Raw genomic sequence first — 25,980 nt, forward strand, 5'->3', positions numbered from 1 at the left:
GAAAGAAAGAAAGAAAGAAAGAAAAGAGAAAAAGGAAAGAAAAACTTCTGAGCTCTTAGAAAAGAAGTTGCTAATCACCGGCATCTAGTATATGTTGGGTTCACTGACAAAGAATTGTGCCACTCATATGCACTTTGTTTTTGATGGGGCTTCTAGAATGTTTAGGGAAAAGAAAAGCACAGACATTGTGCACCTTGACTTTGGCAAAGTGTTTGACAAGGTCATAGTGCCCTAATACAAACTGTGGACTGGAGCGTAGGACAGCTGATAGACTGTTCTTCAAATGGCCAAAGAACACTGGTCTGTAGGCTGACCAGGAAGGAGCCTCTCAAATGAATGCTTCAAGGCAACTTGACCTTGTCCTGCTCCAATAGCTTTAGCAAAGATTCACATGAAGCCCAGATTAGATTACCCAGCACACTTACCACCACTGGAAAGGGTGATAATTTATAATCTCAGCTGCAATGAGGAGACAAGACCAAAAGATCCCCAAGGTGCATTAGTAGTTTGGACCCTACAGAGCTATTGTCCAAACCTGGCTGTACATCAGAAACACCTGGGACTGTGTTATAAAACACAGATACTCAGGCCTTACCCCAGACTTACTCAACTAGAATTTCAAGAGGTAAAGCCATGGCATTTGTATTTTTTAAATAAACGACTCAGGTGATCCACAGGTAATCAGCTCAGTACCCTACTTGCAGAACCATTGCCCTACTGGGATTTAGTAAAGCAGCTTTTCTGGGGTAATAATGATCCATTACCCAGTAGTCTGGATATCTTCATGGGCTTTCAAATTATGAGATAATCCCTCTCTATACTGTGGCTCCATCCAACCGTGACTCTTCCTGAGAGGGCTAGGGGAAGGCAGGGAAGAGAAGGCGCACAGGGCTTTGATCAAGCATGCATAGGCTTTGATGTCAGTCAAACTAGGACTTGAGCCTGGCTTCTGGAACCTACCGTCTGTGCAAGGAGGCTCTGTGCTTGCATTTTCTTATCTTAAAATGTGGGGATTTAATGAGCTCACACAGGTAAAGGGTTTGCCTAGCATATAAGTGGCCAATTGACACCAGCTATTACTGTTAATAGGCTGTTCAGTCAACTCCCCATTCTGTGGATCTGGGGTTCACAATATTACCAGAACACACCTACCCAGAGAAGGAAAGAAACTATTATCTACAGGGTATGAGCTATGTCCTGGCCACTAGGGCCCCCACAGATCTAATCTTATTTCCTTTAATTGTCACCAAAATCCTCAATTTTACAAATGAGGAAGCTGAGGCTCAGGGAGGTCAAATGACTTTCCCCAAGTCACCCAGCTATAACAGGACAGATATACACCAAGAACTTGGCTAATAAACTTATGCTGAGGATTCCCCATGGCACTTTTTAAGTGGTTAATATATGGAGCGGAGAAAGCTTTGCCCTTTAAAAAAAATTTAAAGAGAGACATTTTGAAACTGCGAGGGAGGGGGGAAGTCACACCACCTACACTCCCTGTTACCTGAACACTCAGCAATTAGCGAAGGAAAAGCCCAAAGGGCAGCCATTGCATGCTGATGACCTCTCTTGCTGTCTCAACACACACACACACACACACACACACACACTCTCTCTCTCTCTCTCTCTCTCTCTTCCCTAACCGCCTGATTTAAAATTATAACTCCCCATGACACCTTTATTTCTTGGCCCTGCTTTGATTTTCTTCTTGCAATTTCACTGCTGTCTCGCATTCTATCAGTGTGGTTATCTTGTCTATTGTGACTCCTCCCCCACTAGAGCATTAGCTCCTTGAGGGAAAGAACAAAAAGAACATTTGTCTATCTTATTTTCTCCTATATCCACGTGTCTGAAACAGCCTGGCATGCATTGGCATTCAATAAATATTTATAGCAGCAATGACTGGATGAACTAATAGAAAACATCTTAAAAGGTATCAATCATAAATGCTGAAAGTCATGAACATTTTTTAAATAGCTGCATGTTCTGGTTTTTCTATTATAAATACGTATTCTTTGTGTAATAATAGTTTTCAAAATGCAACCTCAAGTGTCCAGATTGTTACTGACTTGAAGCCAAATCAAATCAAAGGGCAAACAGCAAAGGGCAATGATAGGACTAGGTTGATCTTCCAGAAGGCAGGTGTGCTGGGTACATTCACAGGCACCTCCAGATCCCCTCTCCGCCCTTCATTACTATGCTCTGTGCCCTGGGACACCCATCTTTTTGAGCTGCATCGACAAGCTCCCTTGGCCTTTGGATTCTGGTTGGGAAAAGAATGAGGTTGGGCTGTTTATTCCCCGGCTCTTGCCTTTGCTACTGGGTCTCTGCAGATTGGCTGTGTCCCAGTGGAAGGCCCCAGTGCCTCTGTGTCTGCCGCCTTCTCTGCACTCCTGCTCTTTCAGATTATATAACAGTCCCCATGCTTGCCTGCCTGGGCCTCAGGCGGTAACATCTCTCCATTTTTGCACAACCTGGAGAACTTTACTTTCTTTGCCAGTCTTCCAAACTCTGCTCACACCTTTTAACATGTCCCTTTATTAAATTTTCCTTAATGAGCCAGTTGAGGATGCCACTAGTTTCTTTCTGGGTCTCTGGCTGTGCCAGTATGGAAATGTGTTCAAAGTTACAAGACTTGCATTCTAATACCAGTATCATGACTTTCTCAAGGCCCCACCACTCTGGACTCAGTTTCTTCATCTGGAAACTAAGAAAATTGGGCAAGGCAACCTCTAACATCTTGTGATTTTTAAGAAGCCCTTTGCTCAGAGAACAAAGTAGTTACTTCCCCATCGGCCAGAAAGTATTGACTTGATCTAGATCCTGAAAAGGACCTAGTCTTCCAGGAACTTACCACAGGGGCTGCTGCTGCACCATACACAAAAAGGCTGAGCTTGGCTGTATTATAGCTGGCAAAACCCAGCTCGATCTCTGCCCTCACTTCAGCTGCAAATCAGTAGGTTCCTGGAAAATTGAAGTTATATTTTTAAAACTATTATAAAACTAATACATATTTATAATAGAAAAATCAGAACATGCAGCTATTTAAAGAGAATAATTACTTTCAACATTTATGTTTGATACCTTTCTAGACTTTTTCTATTCATTCATTCATTCCACAAGTATTTACTGAGTGCCAATGCTTTATGTGATGGCATTTAGGTTAAGAATTAGTGCGCTTCTCATTGTACGAAGGATAGTTGTATTATGTTAGGTATAATCATGACTTTATTATTGTCTTTATTTGGAGATTCAGTATGATTTCAGGAGATGTGTATGGGTTCAAGTTGACAAGGGGTGAATTTGTGATGTTGATATGAGGTATCAACTTGGCTGGATTGAAGGATGCCTAGATGACTGGTAAAGTATTGTTTCTAGGTGTGTCTGTGAGGGTGTTGCCAGAGGAGACTGACACTTGAGTTGGTGGACTGGGAGAGGAAGACCCACCCTCAATGTGGGCAGGCACCATTCAATTGGCTGCCAGTACAGTTAGAACAAAGCAGGTGGAATAAGGTGAGATCACATTGCTTGTCAAATCTTCTAGTTTCCTTCTTTTTCCAGTGCTGGATGCTTCCTTCCGCTCCTCCTGCCCTTGGATGTCAGACTCCAGGTTTTTTAGCCTTTGGGCTCTGGGACTTGCACCAGCGGTTTGCCAGGGGACTCTCTGGCCTTCAGCCACAGACTGAAGGCTGCACTGTCGGCTTCCCTGGTTTTCAGGCTTTTGGACTTGGACTGAGCCGCTACTGGCTTCTCTTTTCTCCAGCTTCCAGAAACAGCCTATCATGGGACTTTGCCTTGTCATCATGTGAGCCAATTCTCCCTAAGAAACTCTCTTTTATATATACATCCTATTGCTTCTGTCCCTCTGGAGAACCCTGGCTAATGTCAAGTATTTGTGTTGCCAAACCAGAACCCTGGATACCATCTCAATTCTCCACTTTGGTCAAGTATATTAAAAATGTCTGAAGAATTATGTAATCTCTGCTCCTGCCTATGCAGTTTGGACACAGGATACCTAAGTTCCTGGAAGGGTAACTTTTTTTAGTCTGTTAGGAACAAATCCAACCTTTCTGCCATTGACTTAGCTTCTCTGCCTTGGGGATGGGCTCCAGCTTCTGATGAGGAGGCTTTCCCTATTGCCAAACCAAAATGTCAACAATCAAAACAGATGGGAACTAAGGAGACCTTCCTGGGAAGTGGGAATTGTTTAGCCAAGTAACACTAAAGCTTTTAGAGTAGTGTCTTTGAAAGTCAGAGCAGATTCAAGGCAGTGAATGTCTTCATCTGGTGAGACTGGAAGAATGGGTCTGCCCAAACAGACACAGTGACTGTCAGAGTGATTACTCAGACAGCTGTGCCAGGTTGGGGCTGTCTGACCCCTCCTCTCCCTTCATCTCTTCCCATTCTCAAACCTGTGAAGGAGGATTTTGTTTGAAAAAAAATACTGCTTCAGTGTTATGCTCTCAGAGCACTAAATATCAGCAAGAAATGGGTTTCTCCATTTTGCAGACACTCTATTTTGAAAAATATTGAAGATCTAGGCTTACCCCCAAGAGGCCTGTAAAGAGCCAGCATGGCTCTCTAAGATGAAATCACAAAAAATGACCACCTTGACGACCAAAGCCTTCCTTAGAAGAACAAGGAACAGAAGCAGAGGGAGAGAGGAAGACCCCAGGAGAAGTCCCAGGAGTCCTGCAAAACAGATTGTGTGGACTCAAAGGCAACCTGCCCTATTTTACACTGGACTCATCTGCAAAATGGGATGACAATACCTTCTCCAGAGGGCTTCTGTGAGTATCAAATGAGTTAATACACACAACATGCTTATGACAAGGCCTGGCACGTAACAAACTGTCAATAAATGCCAGCTATTATCCTCATCTCCTGTTCCTCTTCCTCCTCTTCTACACCTTCCTCCTTCTCTTTCTCTTCACTCAAAGAATTTCCTGATCTGTCCCTAGGAATTCCATCTTTGCTCTGATAATCCAGGGAGCCTGTATACCCTTTCACAAATTACAAGATGTATTGATAGTGTTTTCACAGCAACTACATTAGAGATATTTGCAAAGTTAAACTTGGCCTGAAATTAGCTTCAATTGGCAATGATGTCATCTCAGACATTCCCCTATGCCAAATACTGTCACTGAGCAGGGAGCGCAGTTTGGATCATGGTCAATTTGGTGACTCAAAAGGCAATTAAGTTCTTACTCTCATTCATCCAACAAATATTTATTAAATGCCTGGCACATTCCAAGCCATGGTAGGAACACCAGGATGAATTGATCTTGCCTTTAAAGAAATTTTCATCCAAGGGTGAAAAAAAATCAGGTAGATATTTTAAAAATAAAAACAGAAAGTGATGTGGGGCACAAGAAAAACGCACCTAGAAGGCTGTGTACCCCAGGTAACAAGAGAGACTGGTTTCTGCTGAGAACTCAAAAAATAGAGCCTACAGTTCATACAAATGCAGATCACTGACGTCACCATCAGTAGTGAATTTTCTTAAGACGATTACCTTGAATCCAAGTATTTGGTCTTTGTCTAGGTGTTTTCATTCACCAGAACTGTCATGCAGGCCAAGTTTGCCATGCTTTCTGCCTTTACATCAGCAGCTCCTCTCCCCCACCCCCACCACAATCTTCACACGCATTGCAGCAAGGCATCCAGACCTGGATCTCAACTCATGCTCCTTAACATTCCTGCCTCCATCAAAATATCCCATCATAGACCCTTTGTTCTACAGGGACACTGGCTGGAAGGGGCCAGTCCTTAAAGGAGAGATCACCAACACCATGTGCATAATACATTTGACACAAGAGACCTCTGAAGTCATGTGGGTATTAATTCTGCCTATGTTTAAAGCTGTAGCCCACAGCATTGTAGACACTGACTCAACGGTAATAACAAATCAATAGGTTTTGACTAGTTCAATCACAACAAAACCTCAATAACTAGCTGGCAACTGCAAAGGTGAATGTGGCTTCAGTTTTGTCATCCCACTGTAATCTCTATGAATGGCACGGGTTGAAATTGTGCTGAATGCAGTCTGCTCACCAAAACTGGGACGCCCTACCTGAGATAGCCATGGAGTTTTGACAGCTAAGCTTGGGCAAAAGAATAAATATTTTTAGATAAAACATATCACAAAGAAACAATGCTATTTGTTTCATGTTCCAAGCATGCTAATTGCAAAGATACACATATGTGGCTTTGTGGATGTTTTTCTGAGTTGCATTTGTTTCCTCATCAATATAATATCATCTTACCTTGATAGACCACTCTACGTCTTGGCTATCTGACATCAGTGTCTTGCACAATGGTATTGTGGAAAGGTCAATACTGTGCCAACCCACTTACAGCCTCTTCTGAGGGGACCCATCCTGCCCACACTTTCTGCTGAAGGGACAGACCCAGGAAGCCACACTCACTACCCAGTGCCCCACTTCCTCTATCCACAGATGATTGGCCTTGGCTGGTGCACCTGAGCCAATGGCAGACAACCCATATGCTGAAGAGGGAGTTATGGACTACTTAGAATGTGGACTGGACCAATCAGATTCTCTTAGTGCCCTAACCTTGAAACAAACAAATAACCATCAGTTAGTACTAGGAGCAGAAGAAGACATGCCATTTGTTGCTTAACCATAGAAATCAAACAGCCATGAACTCCTCCTGTGAAAGACTTGGGAGCTTCCTTGAATCTAGAAGCACCTTTGAGTTCTGGATTCCTTGAGGCCAGGATCTGATATGGCTCCTGCTCTTAGATTTATCATTTAAAAATAATATAATATAATGCAATATGTTAAACCCCTTTGTCCTGAGTTGGCTTGAAGCGATGTCTGTCCTTGCACGAAAAAATAAAAGCCAGATTAAAATCAGTGGGATATTAACACCTGGTCCTAATTTATCTCCTGGGCCATAAGGCCTTCTGCAGAAATCACAAGAAGCAAGACAAACTGGCAATGTCTTAGCCATTACTGGGAAGGCAATAGAAACCAAAAAAAGAAAAAAGGGAACTGAAAACTTTTAAAGACGATTTGGAAAGTTTGTGTGTATGCACCTCCCTGTTGAGTGTGCAGTGACTTGTGGAGCCAGCTCTGAGGACGGAGAAGACGGCCTCACTGAGTTTTTGCTCATGAACGAAACCTAGCATTTTAATGCTCACACTTAAAATAGACTATGAATGACTGCCGGTTATGAGACATGCTAGATGCACAGGAATCACAAGTGATCGAAGCCAATTCACAAGAAAAAACAGGATGATAATATTTGAAGCAGCCTCAAAAGCAGGTGCTAGGTCTAGGGTGTGTCTACATGGCTCTGGTTTTTATTTCCACTCAGCTTTGGGAACTAAATGACACTGATGTCTATTTAAAACTGTCTTATATACGTTTATACAGAGTGTGTCTAAATAAAACACAGTTTACAAATATCTCCTTAATGGTAGCATTTCATGGCCAAAGATATTTCGTGACTTGGAGTTAAATACAATTTGGCCTCCATCTAAATGTTTCAATCGATTTAGAAATTGAATTATCATCACATTTGATCCAAGAAGACATCTCAAAGTTTAAAAACTAAAATTTGTAAATAGGAGGTTTCATGACTTAAATGGAATTTCCTGTGCCTCTGTTACATAAATTATGTCTTCTTGCTATGTGGAAGCAGTATGCTGAAGTGGGTAAGACATGGATTTTGGAGACAGATGGACCCGAGTTCAAATCCAGGATCTATGATTTATTAGTCATGTGGCCTTGAGAAAGTTACCCCTGCAGTTTATTTTTGAAGCTAGGATGGTGAGGATAATAGCACATACATTTCAGGATGTCGTAAAGATTAAACGGGTTAGTAAACATACATGCTTAGAGCAGTGCCTCGCTCATAGATGTACTCTACAAATGCTTGATACTATTATTAGTAATTCTTTCATTGAACCCACAATGTAAATCACTAAACCAATTCTTACCGAGTCCATGTGAGTACTGTACCAGGTGCATCCTTTTGTAATCCTGTTGAAAATGCACAACTCACAAGGAGAATATGGAATTCTCGTTCTAACTTTACAGTTGCAGAAATGAGGCTTAGAAAGGAAGTTAACTTTCTAAAGCCTGCCTGGTTACCAAATGGCAGAGCTAGGATTAATGAATTCATTCATTTGTGCATTCAACATAGGTTTTTTCTTTGAGACGGAGTCTTACTCTTGTCGCCCGGACTGGAGTGCAGTGGCATTATCTCAGCTCACTGAAACCTCCACCTCCTGGGTTCAAGCAATTCTCCTGCCTCAGCCTCCCAAGTTGTTGAGATTACAGGTGTGCACCTGACTAATTTTTGTATTTTTAGTAGAGACAGGGTTTTACCATGTTGACCAGGCTGGTCTCCAACTCCTGACCTCAGGTGATCTGCCCGCCTTGGCCTCCCAAAGTGCTGAGATTACAGGTGTGGGCCACCATGCCCGGTTCAACATGTTGTTATTGAGTACTGGTTACTGATTATTCTAGGTGCTGGAATACAGAGAAGAATCAAACAGACAAAACCCCTTGCCTGCATGGAGCTTACCCTCAGCTAAGGGAGACAGTCAAAAACAAGGTAAGTCAGTAATATGCATAGGAGATTATAACGTGGAGTGTGCTAACCAGAAAACTAAGCTGGAAGGGGAATGGGAATGTGTATGTTTGCATGTTAAGGGGGGTGGAGTTCATAATGCGATTGTTGCTATGGCAGGTAACTAGGGAAGGTCTCACTCAGAAGAGGGCATTTGTGGAAAGGTGTGAGAGGAAAGGAAGAGAGCCATGGGAGTATCTGGGGGAAAGTTTTCAGGCAGCAGCAAGAGCACATGCAAAGGCCCTGAGGCAGGAGTGTGCCTGGCGTGTTCCAAGGACAGTAAAAAGCTAGTGTGGCTGAAGCAGAGAAAGCAGAGAGAACAATGGGAGATGAGATCAAAGAGGTAAGGGATTGGCTGACATTGGCATTTACTGAAGAAAACCCCTCCCTATTTTCCTGTTAGCTGGGATTCTTCTTCCACAAAGTCAACACATCTAAAGAAACTGTTGATGAAACAGGCTCCCCCTTGGAAAGACCATCTCGTCTTCCAGCCTCTCCATCCTACAGAGAGGAAAACCCAACTTTGGCGTTGGCAGTCAGGTAGTTTCATTAGATCTGGAAAGCACCTTGTCAGCATCCCCCTGGCCGACTGGAAGCAACCGTGACGATGTGCTGAACGCCCTTGCAGAGTTGTGCTGTGGTCTCTCTGAGCGCATCACGGCAGCTTCCTATGCAGGAGTTTCAATTCAAGGTCATTTTTGGTTCCTTTCAGTAGCAGACTCAGAACCAGACCTATTCAAGTGTCAGAATGGGGCAGACACATTAATAGCCAGACCCCAGTGGGAGTTCTATTTTCCATTTCCTCCTCCCCTATATTTATTTGTTTCTTCATCTCCTCTGTGTGGTAAAGGTGATCTTGCATGTTATTTTCAGATGAGGCTTAAAAAGGTGGAGTGGAGGATGGGAAGATGACACCCGGAATTGGAGCCCACTCTTTCTTAGGCCCTCAGGTTGGAGTTGAGCTGCCTGGATTCAAATCCCTATTCTATCACTTAGAAGATGTGTGGCCTTAGTCAGGACACTCGGCTTCTCTGAGCCTCAGTTTAAAATTTTGAATTGGCGCCAGGTGCTTTGGCTCACACCTGTAATCCCAGCACTTTGGGAGGCCAAGGTGGGCAGATCACTTGAGGTCAGGAGTTCAAGATCAGCCTGGCCAACATGATGAAATCCCTGTCTTTACTAAAAATACAAAAATTAGCGGAGTATGGTGGTGCATGCCTGTAGTCTCAGCTACTCAGGAGGCTGACGCAGGAGAATCACTTGAACATGATGCCAGAGGTTGCAGTGAGTCAAGATCGCGCCACTGTACTCCAACCTGGGAAACAAAGCAGGACTGTCTCAAAAATAAAATAAAAGTAAAAAAATAAAAATTTTAATTGGGGAATGATGACATCTTCCTCAAAGACTTATCATGAGAATTCAATGTGGTCATTTAATTCTGTTTCAGGATTTAGCCAAATTTGGGTGGTACATCCCCTTTTATGGGGGCACTTTTCTTCACAATGAGCAGGACGTCTTTGGACTGCAGAACACTGAGAGGTGGGTGTCCAAAACATGTGGTTGTCTCTGCCTTTCCACTCAAAGCAGAATCCATGTATTTCCAGGTGCTTCCCTCTCTCTGCTGAAAGCTCACTTCATCTCCATCTGGGTGGTCCCAGCCTCCCAGGCTGGTAAGCCTCTTGAATTCTTAAGAGCAGAGAGGTGGGCCCTCTATGGTCTAGGGGAGAAGTGGTCCATTGCCTCAAATGGGAAAGATGTTCTAACTGCAATTTTTCCCTTGCCTGGGGCAAAAGCTGAAATTTTCTAGTCTCATGCAGGGAATTAAGGGAAACGTTTGTAAATTCTTTGGAAGGAGAAACATGAAAACAACAAGCAAATATCCTTTCTAGAGAAGGTTATTTTTAGCAAGCGAATTTGCAGAGATTATACCTTACTTCCTTCGGTGTAACTTATCTTTTGGGAAAAAGGCACACAGAATGTGGTGAATGTTGTCTAATGGCCACAGCTCATTAACCCTATGTGTTCCTGTAGACAGGGAAAAAAATCACTACAGAGTTATGTCAGAAAGCCTCCCATGACAGGGATACATCAAACAGTCAATATTACCGCTGGCAATAAACCAATGAATAAATAATACATGAGGAATAGCTACAGCATTTCACAGAAACAGCCAAAGCAATTATCTTAAAATAATTGTAATTAAAAAAACATCCCTGTGAAATGTGTCTGTAACTCAGTGATATAAATGAGTAGAATAATACTTTCTTACTGGCTCTGATTACTACTTTAGAGATGATTTATCATGGTGTCTGATGAAGCTCCAATGGCAGGAATCCTTCAGATTATGATTTTAAATTGTTCTGGCCTATTGATGGTGGCAGCAGCCCGTCTGGAGCAGCCGCTGGGGGGACACAGCTGCAGCAGGGGAGGCGCAGCCAGGGCTCCATGCTCTACGGAGCCACCCAGGGCCAGCAACCGATGGGAGTCCTGCCCCTTACTGAGTTGGCGGAGTGAGAGCCCTGCACTCTCAGGCACCCCTGCAGCAACCAGCAGCAGCTCTGGACCCAGGCATCCCTCTGCTCTGAGGGCTAGGAAGCCCTCCTTGCCCCTCCAGGCTCTGAAATATCTGCTCCTGCCCCCCGGCCTTTCCCCACTCCCGGTGCCTGCTCTGATTTTGGAGCAAAGTTGTGGCCAAGCCCTGACACTGTTGCAACCTGGCTGAGGGTGCAGGTGCTCAGGGTGGCACTGACATGTCAGACCCGAATCCCACGTCCTGCCTCAGCCCCCTCCAGACTTTGGGCACCAACAGTGCCAGAAGGAGACTAGGGGCGCTGAGGGTGGCTCAGCACAGGCCTGTGCCCCTCGGCACATACAATCTAGGTGCCATCGATGGCATGTTGGTGAGAGGTAGGCAGGTTCCTGGCCAGAAAGGGGCGGGTCCCTAGCCAGGAACACCTTGAAGCCAAGAACAGCCTGAAGCCCGAGGTCAGGCTGCCAGGCTGCTCAGAGTAAGAACTTATGGTGCTTTTTCCAGGCCCTCCCATGGCCACCCATGAACCAATCAGCTTCCCCGCTTCTGAGCCCATTAAAACTCTGGACTCAGCCAGACTCAGAAAGAAGTCAGGACTAACGGCTGTGGGAAGGAGCTACCAACTTCAGTCTCCTTGACTCTGCAGGATGACCTGCCTACACGTGAGAGCTACCCACCATGGGTCTCCTCTCCCACTTGCCAGGACGACCTCCTGTGGAAAGGAGTTACCCACTTTGTGTCTCCTGAGAGCTGTCTGTCACTCAGTGAAGCTCCTTTCCACCTTGCTCACCCTCCAGTTGTCCAGGCACTTCATTCTTCCTGGACATGAGACCAAAAACTTGGGACCTGCCAAATGGAGGGACTAAAAGAGCTGTAACACAAACAAGGCTGAAACACATCTCCCCACGCCCCACTCTCCATGATGAGAGAAGAGCTGTGGCCCTTCAAGGAGTTCAGACCCAGGGGCTCCCCAGGACAGTGTTGTGACACACTCTTTAGGGCTCTGTGGTTTCTGGTGTCTCCAAGATTCTAGGCACCACCACATTTCCCAGTGTCCACAATGGAAGCATACTGATTACAGTATGCCTGGTACACCAACAGCCTCGCACAGAGGTGGGTGCCTGGAGCTGCCCTCCCCACTGCAGCCGGTACGCCTGGCTGTGCGCAGTGGCTGGAACCTGTGCTCGCTCATACATCCCTTGCCACTCTGCACACGGCCTGGCGTTAGAAGATGTGGGATCTGGCTGGTAGCTCCAGCTGACTGCAGCCTGCCGGGCCAAGTGGGTGGAATGAGCCCAGTGGTCCTGAGGAAAACTTGGGCAAAGGTGCTACTGGCCACAGAGGTTTCCAGCTGGTGAAGTGACACCCTAAAGATCCTATGACATTTTCCGTGACACTATCATGACCAAAGACTCAGGATCAAACAGCTAAATGATCTTGACAGAAACCCATGAGATGAACTTAAAGAAATGCTGTATGAAGGATTCCTGCAGGCAAAAAGCCTACCACAATGTAGATAACCATGTCTGCCTTATCACATTGGAAAATTCTAGTTGAGATGTGCCAGGATTTTGTGAAGGCTGCTTCAGAAGACAAAAGAGCCTGGCTTAAAGACGTATAGACCCACCAATTCTACTCCTACATCTAAACCCAAAGACATGTCCACCAAAAGAGATGTGCAAAAATGTCCATAACTGCCCAAAATTGAAACAACTGAATGTCCAGCAATAGTCAAATGGGGAAATTATGCATTCAATGATAGACCACTCAGCAATTCAATAATTTAAAAAAACAAACAAAACAATCGCTACACACAGCAACTTGAATTAATCTCAAAAAATGTTGAGCCAAAGAAGCCAGACAACAAAATATATGCACTGTATGATTCTATTGACATAAGATTTTGAATCAGACAAAACTAATCTACAGAGCAGGAGATCAGAGCAGTGGTTATCTTATCTAGGGTGTGGGTGGGGTTATGGAACTGGAAAGACGCAAAGGGCCTACTGAATGCTGGACTATTCTAGACAAGATCTATTCTAGATCTTGATTGGAGTAATGATTCCATGGGTGTGTATGTATGAAGAATTCACCATCTGCACACTTAATATTTGTACAGCTTACTCTGTGCAAGTTATGCCTCAATTTAAAAAAGAAAAAGCAGGAAACAAAAAACTAAATATAGAGGTAAACAGGATCTTTGGTTTTCTGGGTGGCTTTTATAAAACTCCAACTCAAGAATTGTGGCTTCTTTGTAAGGAGAGAAAATCCGAATCCCATACAGATAGACTTGTCCCAGGGTGACACCATGTTTGTTCATCATTAACCAGCACTATTGAGACTATGTATCCCAGGCAGTGGCCTAGCTGGTGGCAACACAATGGGAACATGGGACTGTTGTGGACTCACTCTGTAAGAGGAAGCAACATTTCAGAAAGAAACTGTACACACAATTCTATCACTTTGAAGCGTGACATAGGCTATAAGAAGAAAAATATACCAGACATACACATGAGATCTTTTATAAGAAACAACAAGAGGGAAGCCTATTTTTGTTTGGGAAGTTAGGAAAACTTCAAGAAAGCACATTTGAACAAAGATGTGAATGAAGGTTGGGTAGGAGTCAGCCAGCAGATTTAAGTGCAATGGAAACACATGGAGGAGGAAGTGTGTGAGAGTGTGTGAGTGTGTGTGTGTGTGTGTGTGTGTGTGTGTAGAGAGAGGGGGGGAGAGAGAGAGAGAGAGAGAGAAAGAGAGGGAGAGAGAGAGAGAGATAGAGAGGGAGAGAGAGAGAGAGAGGGAGGGAGAGACAGAAGAATGAGTTAAGGTCTTGAGCTCACTGGTCCCAAGGAGCTAGGAGAATTCTAGCGTAAATAAAAGCTACTGAGTGGAGGGAAGAAGGGAGAGAAGGCTGAGGGAGGAAGGTAGACAAGGACCGAGCTATAGAGCAGTTTCAAGACCATGATTAGGCTTTAGATGAAATGCCAATAATGGAAAGGGTCAGAGGGTTAAGTAAGATCTGATTTACACTTAAAAGAGATCACTGGCATCCAAGAAGAGAATAAACTAAAAAGAGATCAGAACAGTGAGAAGAACCAGATAAGACTACTGAAGTAATCCAGGAAGGAGAAGGCAACTTGAATTAAGATGGTGGCAATGGAAATGGAGAAAGGTGGATGGAAATAAGCTAGCTTTTTGAAACAAGTTTACCTCCTCTTCTGATGACCTAATCTCTCTTCTAAAATTAGTTGTTAGCTCTAATCCATGCTCTCTGTCTCTCTCTCTCTCTCTCTCTCCCTACTCTATTGAAACACACATACGCACTCGCAGCAGACCCTCACCCTGTCACCCACTAGATCGCAACTGTGATGAGGAAGCAACAGCAATGATGCCCACTCAGGGCCCTGTTAGGAATTCCAAGGCATTATTTAGTTTAAGGAAAGGAAATCAGGAGGAAGTGCTAACATTCATTCACGGTCACCCATGTGCCAAGCAGTGGGCTAGATACTTTCACATTTGTTGTCTTGGATATCAAATTGGATATTACTATCCTCATTTTAATAGGTGAGGAAACTGCAGCTTAGAGAGGTTATTTTATTGCAGCCTTGTAGCTATTTTCTTTTTTTTTTTTTTTTTTTTTTTTTTTTTTGTTGTTTTTTTTTTTTTTTTTTTTTTTTTTTTTTTTTGAGGCAGAGTCTTACTTTGTTGCCTGGCTGGAGTGCAGTGGCGCAATCTTGGTTCACTGCGACCTCCACCTTCTGCATTCAAGTAATTCTCCTGCCTTAGCCTCCCGAGTAGCTGGGATTACAGGCTAGTGCCACCTTGCCCACTGATTTTTGTATTTTTAGTAGAGATGGTGTTTCACCACGTTGGCCAGGATGGTCTCGATCTCTTGACCTCGTGAACCGCCCGCCTCAGCCTCCCAAAGTGCTGGGATGACAGGCGTGAGTCACCGTGCCCGGCCCTCATAGCTATTTTAAATGGCAGAAGTAGATTGATTTCAGAACTACCTGATTCCAGAAACCACATGCTTTCTCCTACACTCTGCAAATGATTCTTTTATCAAAGATGTATGGCTTTTTAATATCAGACACCAGGAAGAGTAATCCACAGGGATGGCCCATTAATGGTGGCGTTTTAGATTTCAAACACCTGATCAAAGGCAGGTATCTTTGAACAGCAGTCTTCAGAGCCTCTGGGATGCAGCCGTTAGGCAACCTTGTACTTTAGCCCACCTGTGATTAACTACAAGTACACCCCCAAGCACAGGTGCCCTGGAGGCCAGTGGTATCTGAGAGCATCCACTAAAGGTTAAGGGTGGCTACGCAACCTCCAAAAGCAGTGACATCAGAACTGAGTTCAGCCCAGGTTTGCTGGGTCAGGTAGAAACTTGAATAACACTGCAATGTCTTAAGTTGGGTTTCAGTACAAGACAGATGGATCTAGCTCCTGCCTTGGAAAACAGCACAGCCTTGTGGGGAGGGAAAGGGTAAGGGTGAGAGGCTTGCCACTTCTAGGCTTTCCTCCTGTTTTGAGAGTGACTTTGCTCAATTACCATAGACACATTTCTTTGAGGTGGCCATGTGACCAGAGACACCATATCCTGAGGACTCAGGGAAGAGGGATGAATCAGTTAGGGTTTAATCAGAGAAGCAGGGCCACTCTGAGTGATACAGAACAAGGGATTTGCTATTAAAATGAGCACAATTGTGGGAGCTGGTGAAGGAGGTGATGGCAAGTTGCTTTTGCACCTGGTGGGGGCCTAAAGCTGCTGTGGCAGCTCTGGTAATCAGGGAAGAAGGCTGGATCTAATGTGAGGAGAGCAACACTTAGTGGAAGCATGAGAAAAACTCGAACTGTCACCAGTGGAGGGTATCCAGGTTCTCGGCATCTTGAACAAAAATAAATGGACAAAACACACAAAGCAAGGAAAGAATGAAGCAACAAAAGCAGATATTTATTGAACATGAAAGGACACTCCACAAGGTGGGAGCCAGCCTGAGCAAGCAGCTCAAAAGCCTGGTTACAGATTTTCTGAGCTTTAAATATCCATTAGAATATTCCCATTAATTACTTGGTGTACGCCCTATGTAAATGAAGTAGTGGCCCACAGCCAGTCTGATTTGTTTGGAAAGTGACCAGTCAGAGGCTGATGTGAAGTTACAAAGTTATACTCCTGTGCAAATGAAGACTTGGCCCATGACAAGTCTGATTGGTTGCATGAGGGGACTGATCAGAGGTACTTTCAATTTTTTTTTTTTTTTTTAGATATTTTTATTTCTCCAAATTTGTTATTTATCAGGAGTGACTGAAATAAAAAATAAAATTGAGTCCCATCATCATCATGGAAATGGCTTTAAGAGAAAACTGGTCAGATGAATATTACTGCTTCCCATTTTCAACCAGTAAATAGTGGCCACAGATAAACTGACAGCCAGGAGTCTGCCGAGAATGCTCAAGATACATTATATAATACAGCATGCCTGTTCACAGGGGGAAATTCCCAGAAAATAACTTATGTGTATTTCTTGATTTCATCATACAAGACAAGTACAAAAGCACCACCCAGGCCTCTGAGAACATTGGACCATGCACTCTTGAAGAAAGCTTTGCCTCCTTCATCACGAGCAATCTTCCTTCAGCAGTCAAGTGTGCCTGTGTACATGATGTCAGTTCCTTTGCGCCCCGACTGCATCATCATGCGGCGGCGAACAGTGTCAAATGGATAGGAAGTCAACCCGGCAACAGCAGTGACAGTCTGTGCGATCATCCCGCTGATAACGATGTGAGTGTTCTTGGGATCCGGAAGCATTCCCTTTGCAGTGTCATAGATACCGAAGTCGGCAGCTCGGTAGATGATAATACCCTGCACAGACACGTGAAAGCCTTGGTACAGACCCTTAATCCCAACAGATTCGTAGATCTTAACCAGGCAGTCGCCGAGGCCTCGGAATTCCCTTTCAGCTCCAGCTTTACCCACATCTGCTGCTAGACGGGTAGGGGCAAAATCAAGAGGGTACACAAGACACAAGGATGTGGCCCCAGCAGCACCGCCTGATGCCAGATTCCCTGCAAAGTAGCACCAAAACTGGGTTCTCTTGTCCACACCACCCAGGAAGATCTGCTTGTATTTATCGTTGAAGGTGAAGTTAAGAGCCTGGGTGGGGAAGTATCTGATGACATCGGCCAGGTTACCGCGCCAGAAGGACAGGACTCCCTGTTCCTTAGGAATACGGACCACGCAGTCTATAATGCCCTTGTATTGCTTATCTGCGGTGATCTGCTTGCTGGCATGCTGTACCTGCAGCAGCAGCTTGACCCGCTCGATAGGCACTACCGCCGTCTTGGAGATGGCTGCGACCACTCCACCTGCCAGGAAGTCCTTGGCGAAGGACACAGCGGCATCTGTCATGTTGAAAGGAAAGACGAGGCAGGCTGCTGCAGGACGGGACTGGGCCGGGAACCGGCTTTGACTCCGGGACTGCGGCGGGGGTGGGCGGTACTTTCAATTTTTTATCTGCCACGCACAAAGGCGGTGGGGGGGACAGTGCAAAGGGAGTAGCCTCTGGTCCTTTTATTACTTGGGCATGTGTAACAGTTGGGGTTTTCCTTTTGATTTAGTTCTAGGGAGTCAGCATGAATTGGCCTTTGGTTCCTTGCCTCCGGACCCTATTCTCTTGCCTCAGAACAATGAGGACAGAGTGGACCCCACATATGCCTCTTATGCCTCCAATTTTAACAATGTGGGAAATCTGCAGAAGCCAATACCTCTTCCATGAAACTGCACACACAGTAAATTTGCAACTCAAGAATCTGAAGGAGAGGAGATTGGGTAGGAGCTGGAGATGCTGCAGGCCCAGGGATTGCTCCACGCCAAGAGGATGAGACATTGGGCAGCATGAGCTGTGGGGCCTGCCTGGCGCCTGCACAATCTGCAAACAGTGGCTACTGCTTCCCTCCCTTCTGCCTTCCCAGTCTCACGCAAATTTCTCCTGTAGCCAATCTTAGTCTACAATTATACAGAGAAGAGAGTTCTGGGAAATATTTCCAACTTAGCTAAGTTGACACAGTACCGAGCCCCTTTCAGGGGAGACCTCTAGAGACACATGATTACATAAAGATTTTATGGTGTTGGTGGGGTGGAAAGGGAATTTCTATTCAAACCTATAGTGCAACCCTGGCCAGGTCCTTTGACAAAAACAAACAAACAAACAAAAACAAAACAAACAAAAAAAACACTTGAGCTGGCCACGGTGACACATGCTTGTAGTCCCAGCTACTCAGAAGGCTCAGGTGGGAAGATCACTTGAGCCTGGGAGTTCAAGGCTCTAGTGAGCCACAATCATACCACTGCACTCCAGCCTGGGTGACAAAGCAAGGCCCTGTCTCAAAAAACAAAACAAAACACTTGAAATTCAAGTATGAAGTGGGGGAGAGCTGAGAATCAACTAATAAACTATTAGTGAGTGCTGATTATATGCAAAGCCAAGTTGTGGGCATCACTGTGAAGGTACAGAGAGCAGCAGGACAGGATTCATGCCGTCACTGGAAGGAAGGCAAGGTAGACATCGTGCCACATATGGCATCACACACTAAATGCTCCACACTCCTGGAGGCTCCTGCAGGATACTTCCAAAAGCTGCCCGCTGATTGGTTGATAGAACAGACATGAGCACTGTCAGAGTCAGGCTCAAATTTACCCTTGCTCCGCACTAGATATATTTGCTTAATCACTCTGAGCTTCCATTTCCCGGTTCATAAAGTACAGATAGTAGTAATACTAATATAAGTTGGTTATAAAGGTTAAAAGAGATTTTGCATGTGAAGCACTGAACACAGTAGACATTCAATAAATTGTAGATATTTTAATTTTTATCATCATCATCACTGTTCCTTTTTAGACCCAAAGCCTACCTGAGTAGATGTATGGCTTTATTGCTAAGGACCTGCGAGCTTGCAAAATACATATGTGTGTCCAATCTCTTAATGATCAGCAGTTCGGATAAGCTGATATGTTTCCCATTTTTATGTATTCATTCAATAAATAGTAAGGGCCGAATATGATGCAAAACACATGTGTCCAAACTGTGTTCAAACAGCATAGCGATATAAGTCAGGGAGCTAAAAGCCTCAAGCGGCTAATGTAAATGACATTCTTAGGAGCTGAAGTTCAGTTCAGCAAATATGTCCTGGAACTTGAAAGAAAAGGAAGAGGGGTTAAAAGAAAAGCAGCCTCACTGTCACTTGTAGTGGTCAAGGAAGATTTCAGAGAGCAAATGGCATTGAGGTTCAGTTTGGAAGAATAGGCAAGGTTCATACCAGAGGGGAGGAGGGCAGCATTTCTGGGGCAGTGGAGGCTGGGAAGCCCCTGATGCAGTCACGGGAGCGAGGAGAGCGGAGTGGGCTTGTCAGGTAGTAAGTAGGTCAAGAAGCAGACAATGCAGGGCTTTGAATGCCAGGGTCAGGAGTTCAGATTTTGTATGGTGGGTAGCAGCATTATTGAAGGCTTTCATGGAGAGAAGGGGCAAAATGGAAGCCGAGTTTTAGGAAAACGAAGGTGGCAGAAGTCTATGGTCTGTACAGAATTGAAGAGAGACTGTAGGCAAGAAGGCTGATTGGACATCCTGTCACAGAAGCTCAGAACCAGAGAGAGGTCCTGAAATGAGACACCGAGGGTACAGGGAGGGCTGCAGGGACTCGGGAACGGAGGCAGCGATGCTCATGGTGCCTGCTTGCACATAAGGAGCAACTAGAGGTGTGAAAGGTGAGCCGGAATTCCAGGCCTGGGCAGCATGAACAGAAATAGGGAAGCCAGGGCTGGGGTGTGGGAAAGAGAAAAGAGGCTGAGTTCCACGTGGTGAGTCACTGAGGACCCCTGAAAGCACAGGCAAGAGATGAGGGCAGAGGGAAGATCAGGGGTAACCTCCAGAGAAGGGCAGACTGAGCTTGGAAAATGCCTGAATATAGGGAGGGACAGGAGGTACCAGAGAAAAAACAGAGGCCTGTCTCCCCAGGAAACCTAATGAAAGCATCCCAATTGCTGATCGAAGACAGTGAAGACCTCCAGTCCTTATAGTTCTTCTTGATCCACTGGTGCTCATTTCTACAAGAGAAAAATCACATGGCAGACCTGCTCAATGCCTAAAGAAAAGAGAAGACTCAGACCATCCCCAAAGAGAGCGAGCTAGTCCCTCAGGAAGAGTTGAGCTATCACCCACATCATGGTCATGGTGCTGCCTGCACCAGCGTCCCTCAAGAACCAGACGGCACATTCAAAGTGTTGAAGAGCAATGATGCAGAGTCCGTCTGCAGAGTCAGGTGCTGAGGACCGGCCACATTCATATACCGTCATCCTCCTCATTCTGAGAGAGAGCAGAAGGAATGGAGTTACTTAAAGCCCAGAGAGGGCCAAAGGGGTAGAACCAGCTGCCCAGTCAGAGCGGTGGCTATAGGAGAACATAGCAACTGCCCAGAAGAGCAAGACGAATAAATACCGCAAGGTTTCTCTCCTCCTACCTTCCCATTTCCTATAAGCACTTCTCATGAGCCAAACCACCCAGAAGCCACAAGACAAGGAAGTCTAGCCAAAATCCTCAGTGCTCAGTCTCCCGAGGCACAGAGCAGGGCAGAAAAGTGTGGAGGATGGATCTTGGGGAAAAAATGGAGAATAATGAGAACATTGGTCCATTTTCTTCCTTAGTTCAAAGTTCTACTTTAAGCGGAAGTAGACATGATTAATTTTTATTGTTAATGACACACATTTGGAGGACACTTTATGATTTCTAAAGTATTTAGTATAGATTCTCCTTTTTGAGCTACACAGTATCCCTAAGAGGTAGAACAGACCATATTAGTTATGTCCATTGAACTCTGAAGTCCAGAGACATTAAATGATCTATTCAAAGTCACACAGTGAGTGAATTGTGAAGTCCACATCAGAAATAATGTCTTCTGATTCTTAACCCGCTGCTCTTCCTCAGGTGTGAAATTGATTTACCTGGGAAGGTGCTCCTGCTGTAAAAGACAATAGGACACAGCTGTCCAGAACGTGGCATGTCTTGTGGCCCTGGACCAGTTGGGTGCACAGGGCCGTCCTGAGTTGTTTTCAATAAGCAAATATTCCTGACACTTCAATTATCCCGACCCAAACAATGAATACATTGTGCCAGAGGCTTCATAAATTTCATTCAGTTGGATGCAATGAGAATAAGTCAAAGCGTTGTGTGTATTCCCTCAAACAAAAAACACCCAACAAAACAGAGATTGTTGCAATGACAACATCTAGGCTAGAAAAGGAGAGGCAACACAGGCCCTATGTTTGTCTCTGTCCCCGTATCTCTGCAGAGAAAGTGTCTTCAGTCAGGAACCCCAGTCTCTACAAATCAAAGCAGGAATATCAGCCTTCTTATACTTGGACAACTCCAAAATTGTGCAGTTGGTAAGGGTTTTTTTAACTTTCTTATATTTGATGTCTTGTCCTCCTATGTACACCCTCCTTGTCCACTTTCTCTGCACTACTGTCATGGGCTGAATTGCATCCCCTCTCCTCCGGCAAAAGATATTATTGAAATTCTAATCCCCAGTACCTCAGAGTGTGGCCATCTTTGGAAATAGGGATGTTACAAAAGTAATCAAGCTAAACTGAGGGTGTTAGAATAGGCCCTAATCCAATATGAATCGTGTACTGTGACAGGAGGAAATTTGGACACAGAGCTGGAGACATAGAGGGAAGGCATGCATAGAGACACAGAGAATACTCATCAACCAGCCAACGAACGCCTGAGGCTACCGGGAGCTCAGGGAGCCCTGGAACACATCCTTCCCTGGAGCTTTCATAGGGAGCATGGTCCTGGGGACACCAGACTTCTGGTCTCCAAAACAGTGAGACAATAAACTTCTGTTGTTCTGAGTCACCAATTTGTGGTGCTTTGTTAACAGCAGCCCCTAGGAAATAAATATACCCACTAAATGTATGCACGTTTATATCCAAGATATAGCCAGGAAAATGGTAGTTATTTTCCTGGGAAAACTCAAGGTTTCATATAAAAATGTCCAAAAAAATGCTAGAAAAGGTTTATGTAGGTTACACATTGATCCTCTTTTCTAACTCTGCAGAAGAGGCGTGGATTAATTCTCATGACAGTATCTGATATATTGGTACCAGAATTAAGTATGATGCGTTTGGTTCCAAGTAATAGTATATCCATATTAAGATCATTTAAACAATGAAAGCAACATCTTGGCTCCTATTCCATTTGATCATCTTCCATTCAGGGGTGATGGAAGACATCAAATGGAATGGGAGTCAAGACCTTAAGCATGGAAGTCTGGGCTTTAAGCATGACTTTATCAAGGCTCTAGATTCATATCTCTGTTATTCTCTTCGTGTTGCGTCTTTTGTGTGTTGATTTCATCCTCAGGTTGGTTTCCCTCATGGTAGCAAAATCATTGCAGTGGTTCCAGCATGCATGTCTGAATCCAATACTTCCTGGAGAAAGAATGCTTCTGTGCCCCAGATTCTTCAGCAACAGTCCCAGGTGTGGTGGTGATTATTCCATTCCTAACCAATCCTAGGGGAAAGCCAAGGGCTGATTGGCTATGCTTCAGTTGTGTAGTCCAATCGCTATGGCAAGATGCCTGAATTTCCCTAATGGCTTGGACCATTCAGGGCCTCCTGCTGGAGGTAGGAGTGAGTGACCAGATATCCAGAGAACCCCTGAATGGAAGATGATCAAAATGGACACTGAGGAAGCACCACAATGTCCCGTCCAGAACTAAACCCTCTGCATATTGCAGAGTTCAATCATGTGCAGATCTGATTATCAGAACATTAGCCTGAGCTAGACCCACCTGCTTAAATGTGGAATCTAGAATATGAAGATTTCATTTCATATCTGAGGAGGGCCTATAAGTTGAGGAGATGAGATTATATTTATTTCATTTATCAAGCACTGTTCCAGTTACTATGGCTACATAAGAAGTTATCTCAAAATGTAGGGTCTTAAAATAACAATCATTATTTATTACCTCTCATGGTTTCTGTGGATCAGGAATTCAGGTTGAAAGTAATTGGGCAGATGTAGCTCAGGTTCTTTCTGGTGGTTGCAGTAATTAGGTGGCTGTGGCTAGGGTCATATCAAGGGGTCATCACTAAATGCATACACATTTACACCCAAGGTGGCGCTTCACTGGGAACTTGAACAGCTGAGACTTCTTGGATTTCTCTATTCCTATGTTGTCTCTTCATGTGATCTCTGCAACATGGTGGCTTCAGGATGGGGATCCCAAGGGCGGGTGTGTGTGTGTGTGTTGTATCTATCTCTATCTCTCTTTACACACACACACACACACACACACAGAGAGAGAGAGAGAGAGAGAGAGAGAGAGAGAGGATGAGAGAGAGAGAGAGCGCAGGTGGGTCCTTCCATCACCTTCCATGACCTAGCCTTAGAAACCAGCAGCTTCACTTTTGCAATAAACTGTGCATCAGGGAAGTCACAAAGTCCCTCTAGGTCCAAGGGGAAAGGAAACGGACTCCACCCAGAATAGGGAGTGGCAAGTTTCTAGTAGAGCACATGGGACCAGAAAATTACTGTGTCGCTGTAGGAAAAATACAATCTGCCACACATGCTTATAGCATTTATATACCATAGAGTGTTCCAAGTGTGTTACAACTACGAACTCATGGAATGGAATAGGGTCCTAGACCCTATTTTATAGATGGCAGATGCTGTGTGTGCCCACACACACATTTTTGGCCCTCATCATTTCAGTACCTACCAGCTCATCTTCCAAATGCAGGATCTTGGCCCGAGAGCTTCCACTGGCCTCTAGAGCCTGGTGTGTTCTTACACGCAGCAGGTCAGATGTATTGGGACATAGATTTTCTCTAAGAGCAGCTACAAACAAGTAATTGTCAGGAGTTAGTATACAAAAGTCCTGGCTCCCTTGCCTGTGGTGGCAGGATGGGATGTGATTCTGCGGCATGTACTCTGTGCTGGCCTCCACAGTCCCCAGCGGGGTAAGTTCCAGTGGCCCACAGTGGCGGCTTGCTTGACAGTGTAACTCCATGGCCTGCCTTCCTGTTCCTGTCTTCTTCCTACCACCGCACTAGTGTTTCTTGTCCCTCCCAAATAACCTACTTGGATTTGAACTTTTCTGGAGGAGCCCAAACCAAGACTTTTAACTGGCCCAAGATTACTCAGGAATTTGAACCCAGATTATAATCGTAAGCAGCTTTGAGAGGTACTTTCTTAGTGCCTGTTAAGTAAAAAGGCAGTGACTAAGAGCCCAGGAAAAGGGCTCTTAAATACCTCCAATTTAGAGTTGGGATGTTCCAAAGTTACAGCCACCAAACACTTACCAAGCTTAAAGTATGAGCCAGGCATGGGGCCGCATGCCAGGGGACCTTGGTTCACTCATTCTGGGATGGACACAAAAATTCTTGGCCAAATTCTCCCTCTTAAGGAAGAATTTCTTAAGGAAGGGCCCTGCCTTAAGGAGGGCCTTTCAAAGGACCCCCAGGGGAATTCATGGTGCTCATTCACGGGAGGCTGCAGTCCCACATTTAGGTGCCTTCATTGAATCCTCTCCCACTTTTTCTCAGAACACAGATGTTTTTTTCCCCTGAGAACATGCTGTCTCTTTCTCTGAACTTCTAGGTAATATCTGTGTGATGAAGATAATCTAGATTAGAAGTGTACTGCTTTGGCCAAATAGCTGGTTTCACAGCAGCCAGCCCAGCCAGCCCAATCTTGGCCTTTAAACCAGGAACTCCAGTTATTCAATCTAATTTTTCTCCCTTTTCTCTGTCTTCATAGGCAGATCGACAATCATCGATTCGTTGACCGAACACCTGTTAGGTGTCAGACACTGTGCCACATGCTTTCCTTGGGGCTTGCCTTCAAGCAGCTAACAAAAATAAGAAGAGGCAAAAAAGACAGCGTGATAGGCCATGGTGGTGGATTGTGGATGCCCTGCTCTGAATCCACCTGAGTTTACTTGCGAGGGAGCCTCTACGGCATGCTGGCAACTTCCCCCTCAGGTGTCTACACCACTCCCATTCCCTGCCCGAGGCTGTCTCAGGCATTGTGGGGGCCGCCCCAGCCCCTTGGGAAGGACAGTGGGAGGGCGAATAGCCAACCCGCTGGTGCTTCAGCAGAGGACCCTGAGGTGCACTGCACACAGCTCTCCAGCGCCTTCCAAGGGGCTGTGCTCCAGTGGTAACCCACATTTTCATACACTTTATTGACTTTTCTCCCTTCCCTGTCTCCCCATCCCTACTTGCCATTTTGGTTCTAGAAACCCCTTCCCAAATAAGCTGCATGCACCAAGCCTTTGTCTCAGCATCTTCTTTGGAGGAACTCAAATCAAACCTACTATATATTATGCTCAGCAGACAGCCCAAGTGCCACCCTCCCCATGCCGGTGCCCTTGATGGCATGTCTATTGTTCATGGCTTTTCCCCAGGGAGTCTGGAAAATGTCTTCAGACACGGAGAGTTGACCAGTGTGATGAAATCCACTCCCCATCCTAGACATGAAGAATAAATGCTTAAGAAAAAAAAAAAAAGCAAAAAAGTCGTAGTCAAGAAATAGAGTTTGGAGGCAGGAGCATTAGATCACTGTAGGCTGGAGAGGATAGAAAGTATTCACAGTGGTGAGAGCTGGCCTGGACTCTGAAGGATGGTCCTGATGGAGTTTTCTGGAGGATGGTGGTAACATGCAGAGAGAAGGATGTGCCAGGTATGTTCAGAGACATGAAAGCAGAGGAACTGGGAGAAAGCAGAGTTTTTATTGGCTCTGGAAGATGAATGATGCACAAGGGTCTCTAGAATTTTTTCTTTGTGA

At 44.9% G+C, this 25,980-nt stretch overlaps 1 protein-coding gene and 1 long non-coding RNA gene across 3 annotated transcripts in view; one reads left to right on the plus strand and one right to left on the minus strand.

Moving 5' to 3' along the window:
* Positions 1 to 25,313, plus strand: part of LOC108313737 — a 27,956-nt gene extending 2,643 nt beyond the window's left edge. The window contains exons 2-5 of one of the 2 annotated variants that reach the window (XR_005202451.1): positions 8,499 to 8,586; positions 9,027 to 9,292; positions 10,049 to 10,140; positions 11,636 to 12,890. This is a non-coding gene — a long non-coding RNA (uncharacterized LOC108313737). Of the gene's footprint in view, positions 1 to 8,498; positions 8,587 to 9,026; positions 9,293 to 10,048; positions 10,141 to 11,635; positions 12,891 to 24,951 lie in introns of those variants that run through there. The other variant, XR_005202450.1, reaches the window with a different exon arrangement.
* Positions 16,486 to 17,612, minus strand: LOC108313779 (ADP/ATP translocase 2-like). Its single transcript, XM_037743385.1, has one exon. The coding sequence runs from the start codon at positions 17,541 to 17,543 to the stop codon at positions 16,770 to 16,772; it is 774 nt and encodes a 257-aa protein (XP_037599313.1). The 5' UTR covers positions 17,544 to 17,612; the 3' UTR covers positions 16,486 to 16,769.
* Positions 25,314 to 25,980: the final 667 nt, after the last annotated feature.

The sequence above is a fragment of the Cebus imitator genome, unplaced genomic scaffold, assembly GCF_001604975.1.
Source record: "Cebus imitator isolate Cc_AM_T3 unplaced genomic scaffold, Cebus_imitator-1.0 Scaffold142, whole genome shotgun sequence".
Classification (NCBI taxonomy): Eukaryota; Metazoa; Chordata; class Mammalia; order Primates; family Cebidae; genus Cebus; species Cebus imitator.

What these genes read in the sequence shown, in the direction of transcription:
- LOC108313779 (XM_037743385.1), bottom strand. Translation starts at nt 17,543, where the DNA reads ATGACAGATGCCGCTGTGTCCTTCGCCAAGGACTTCCTGGCAGGTGGA.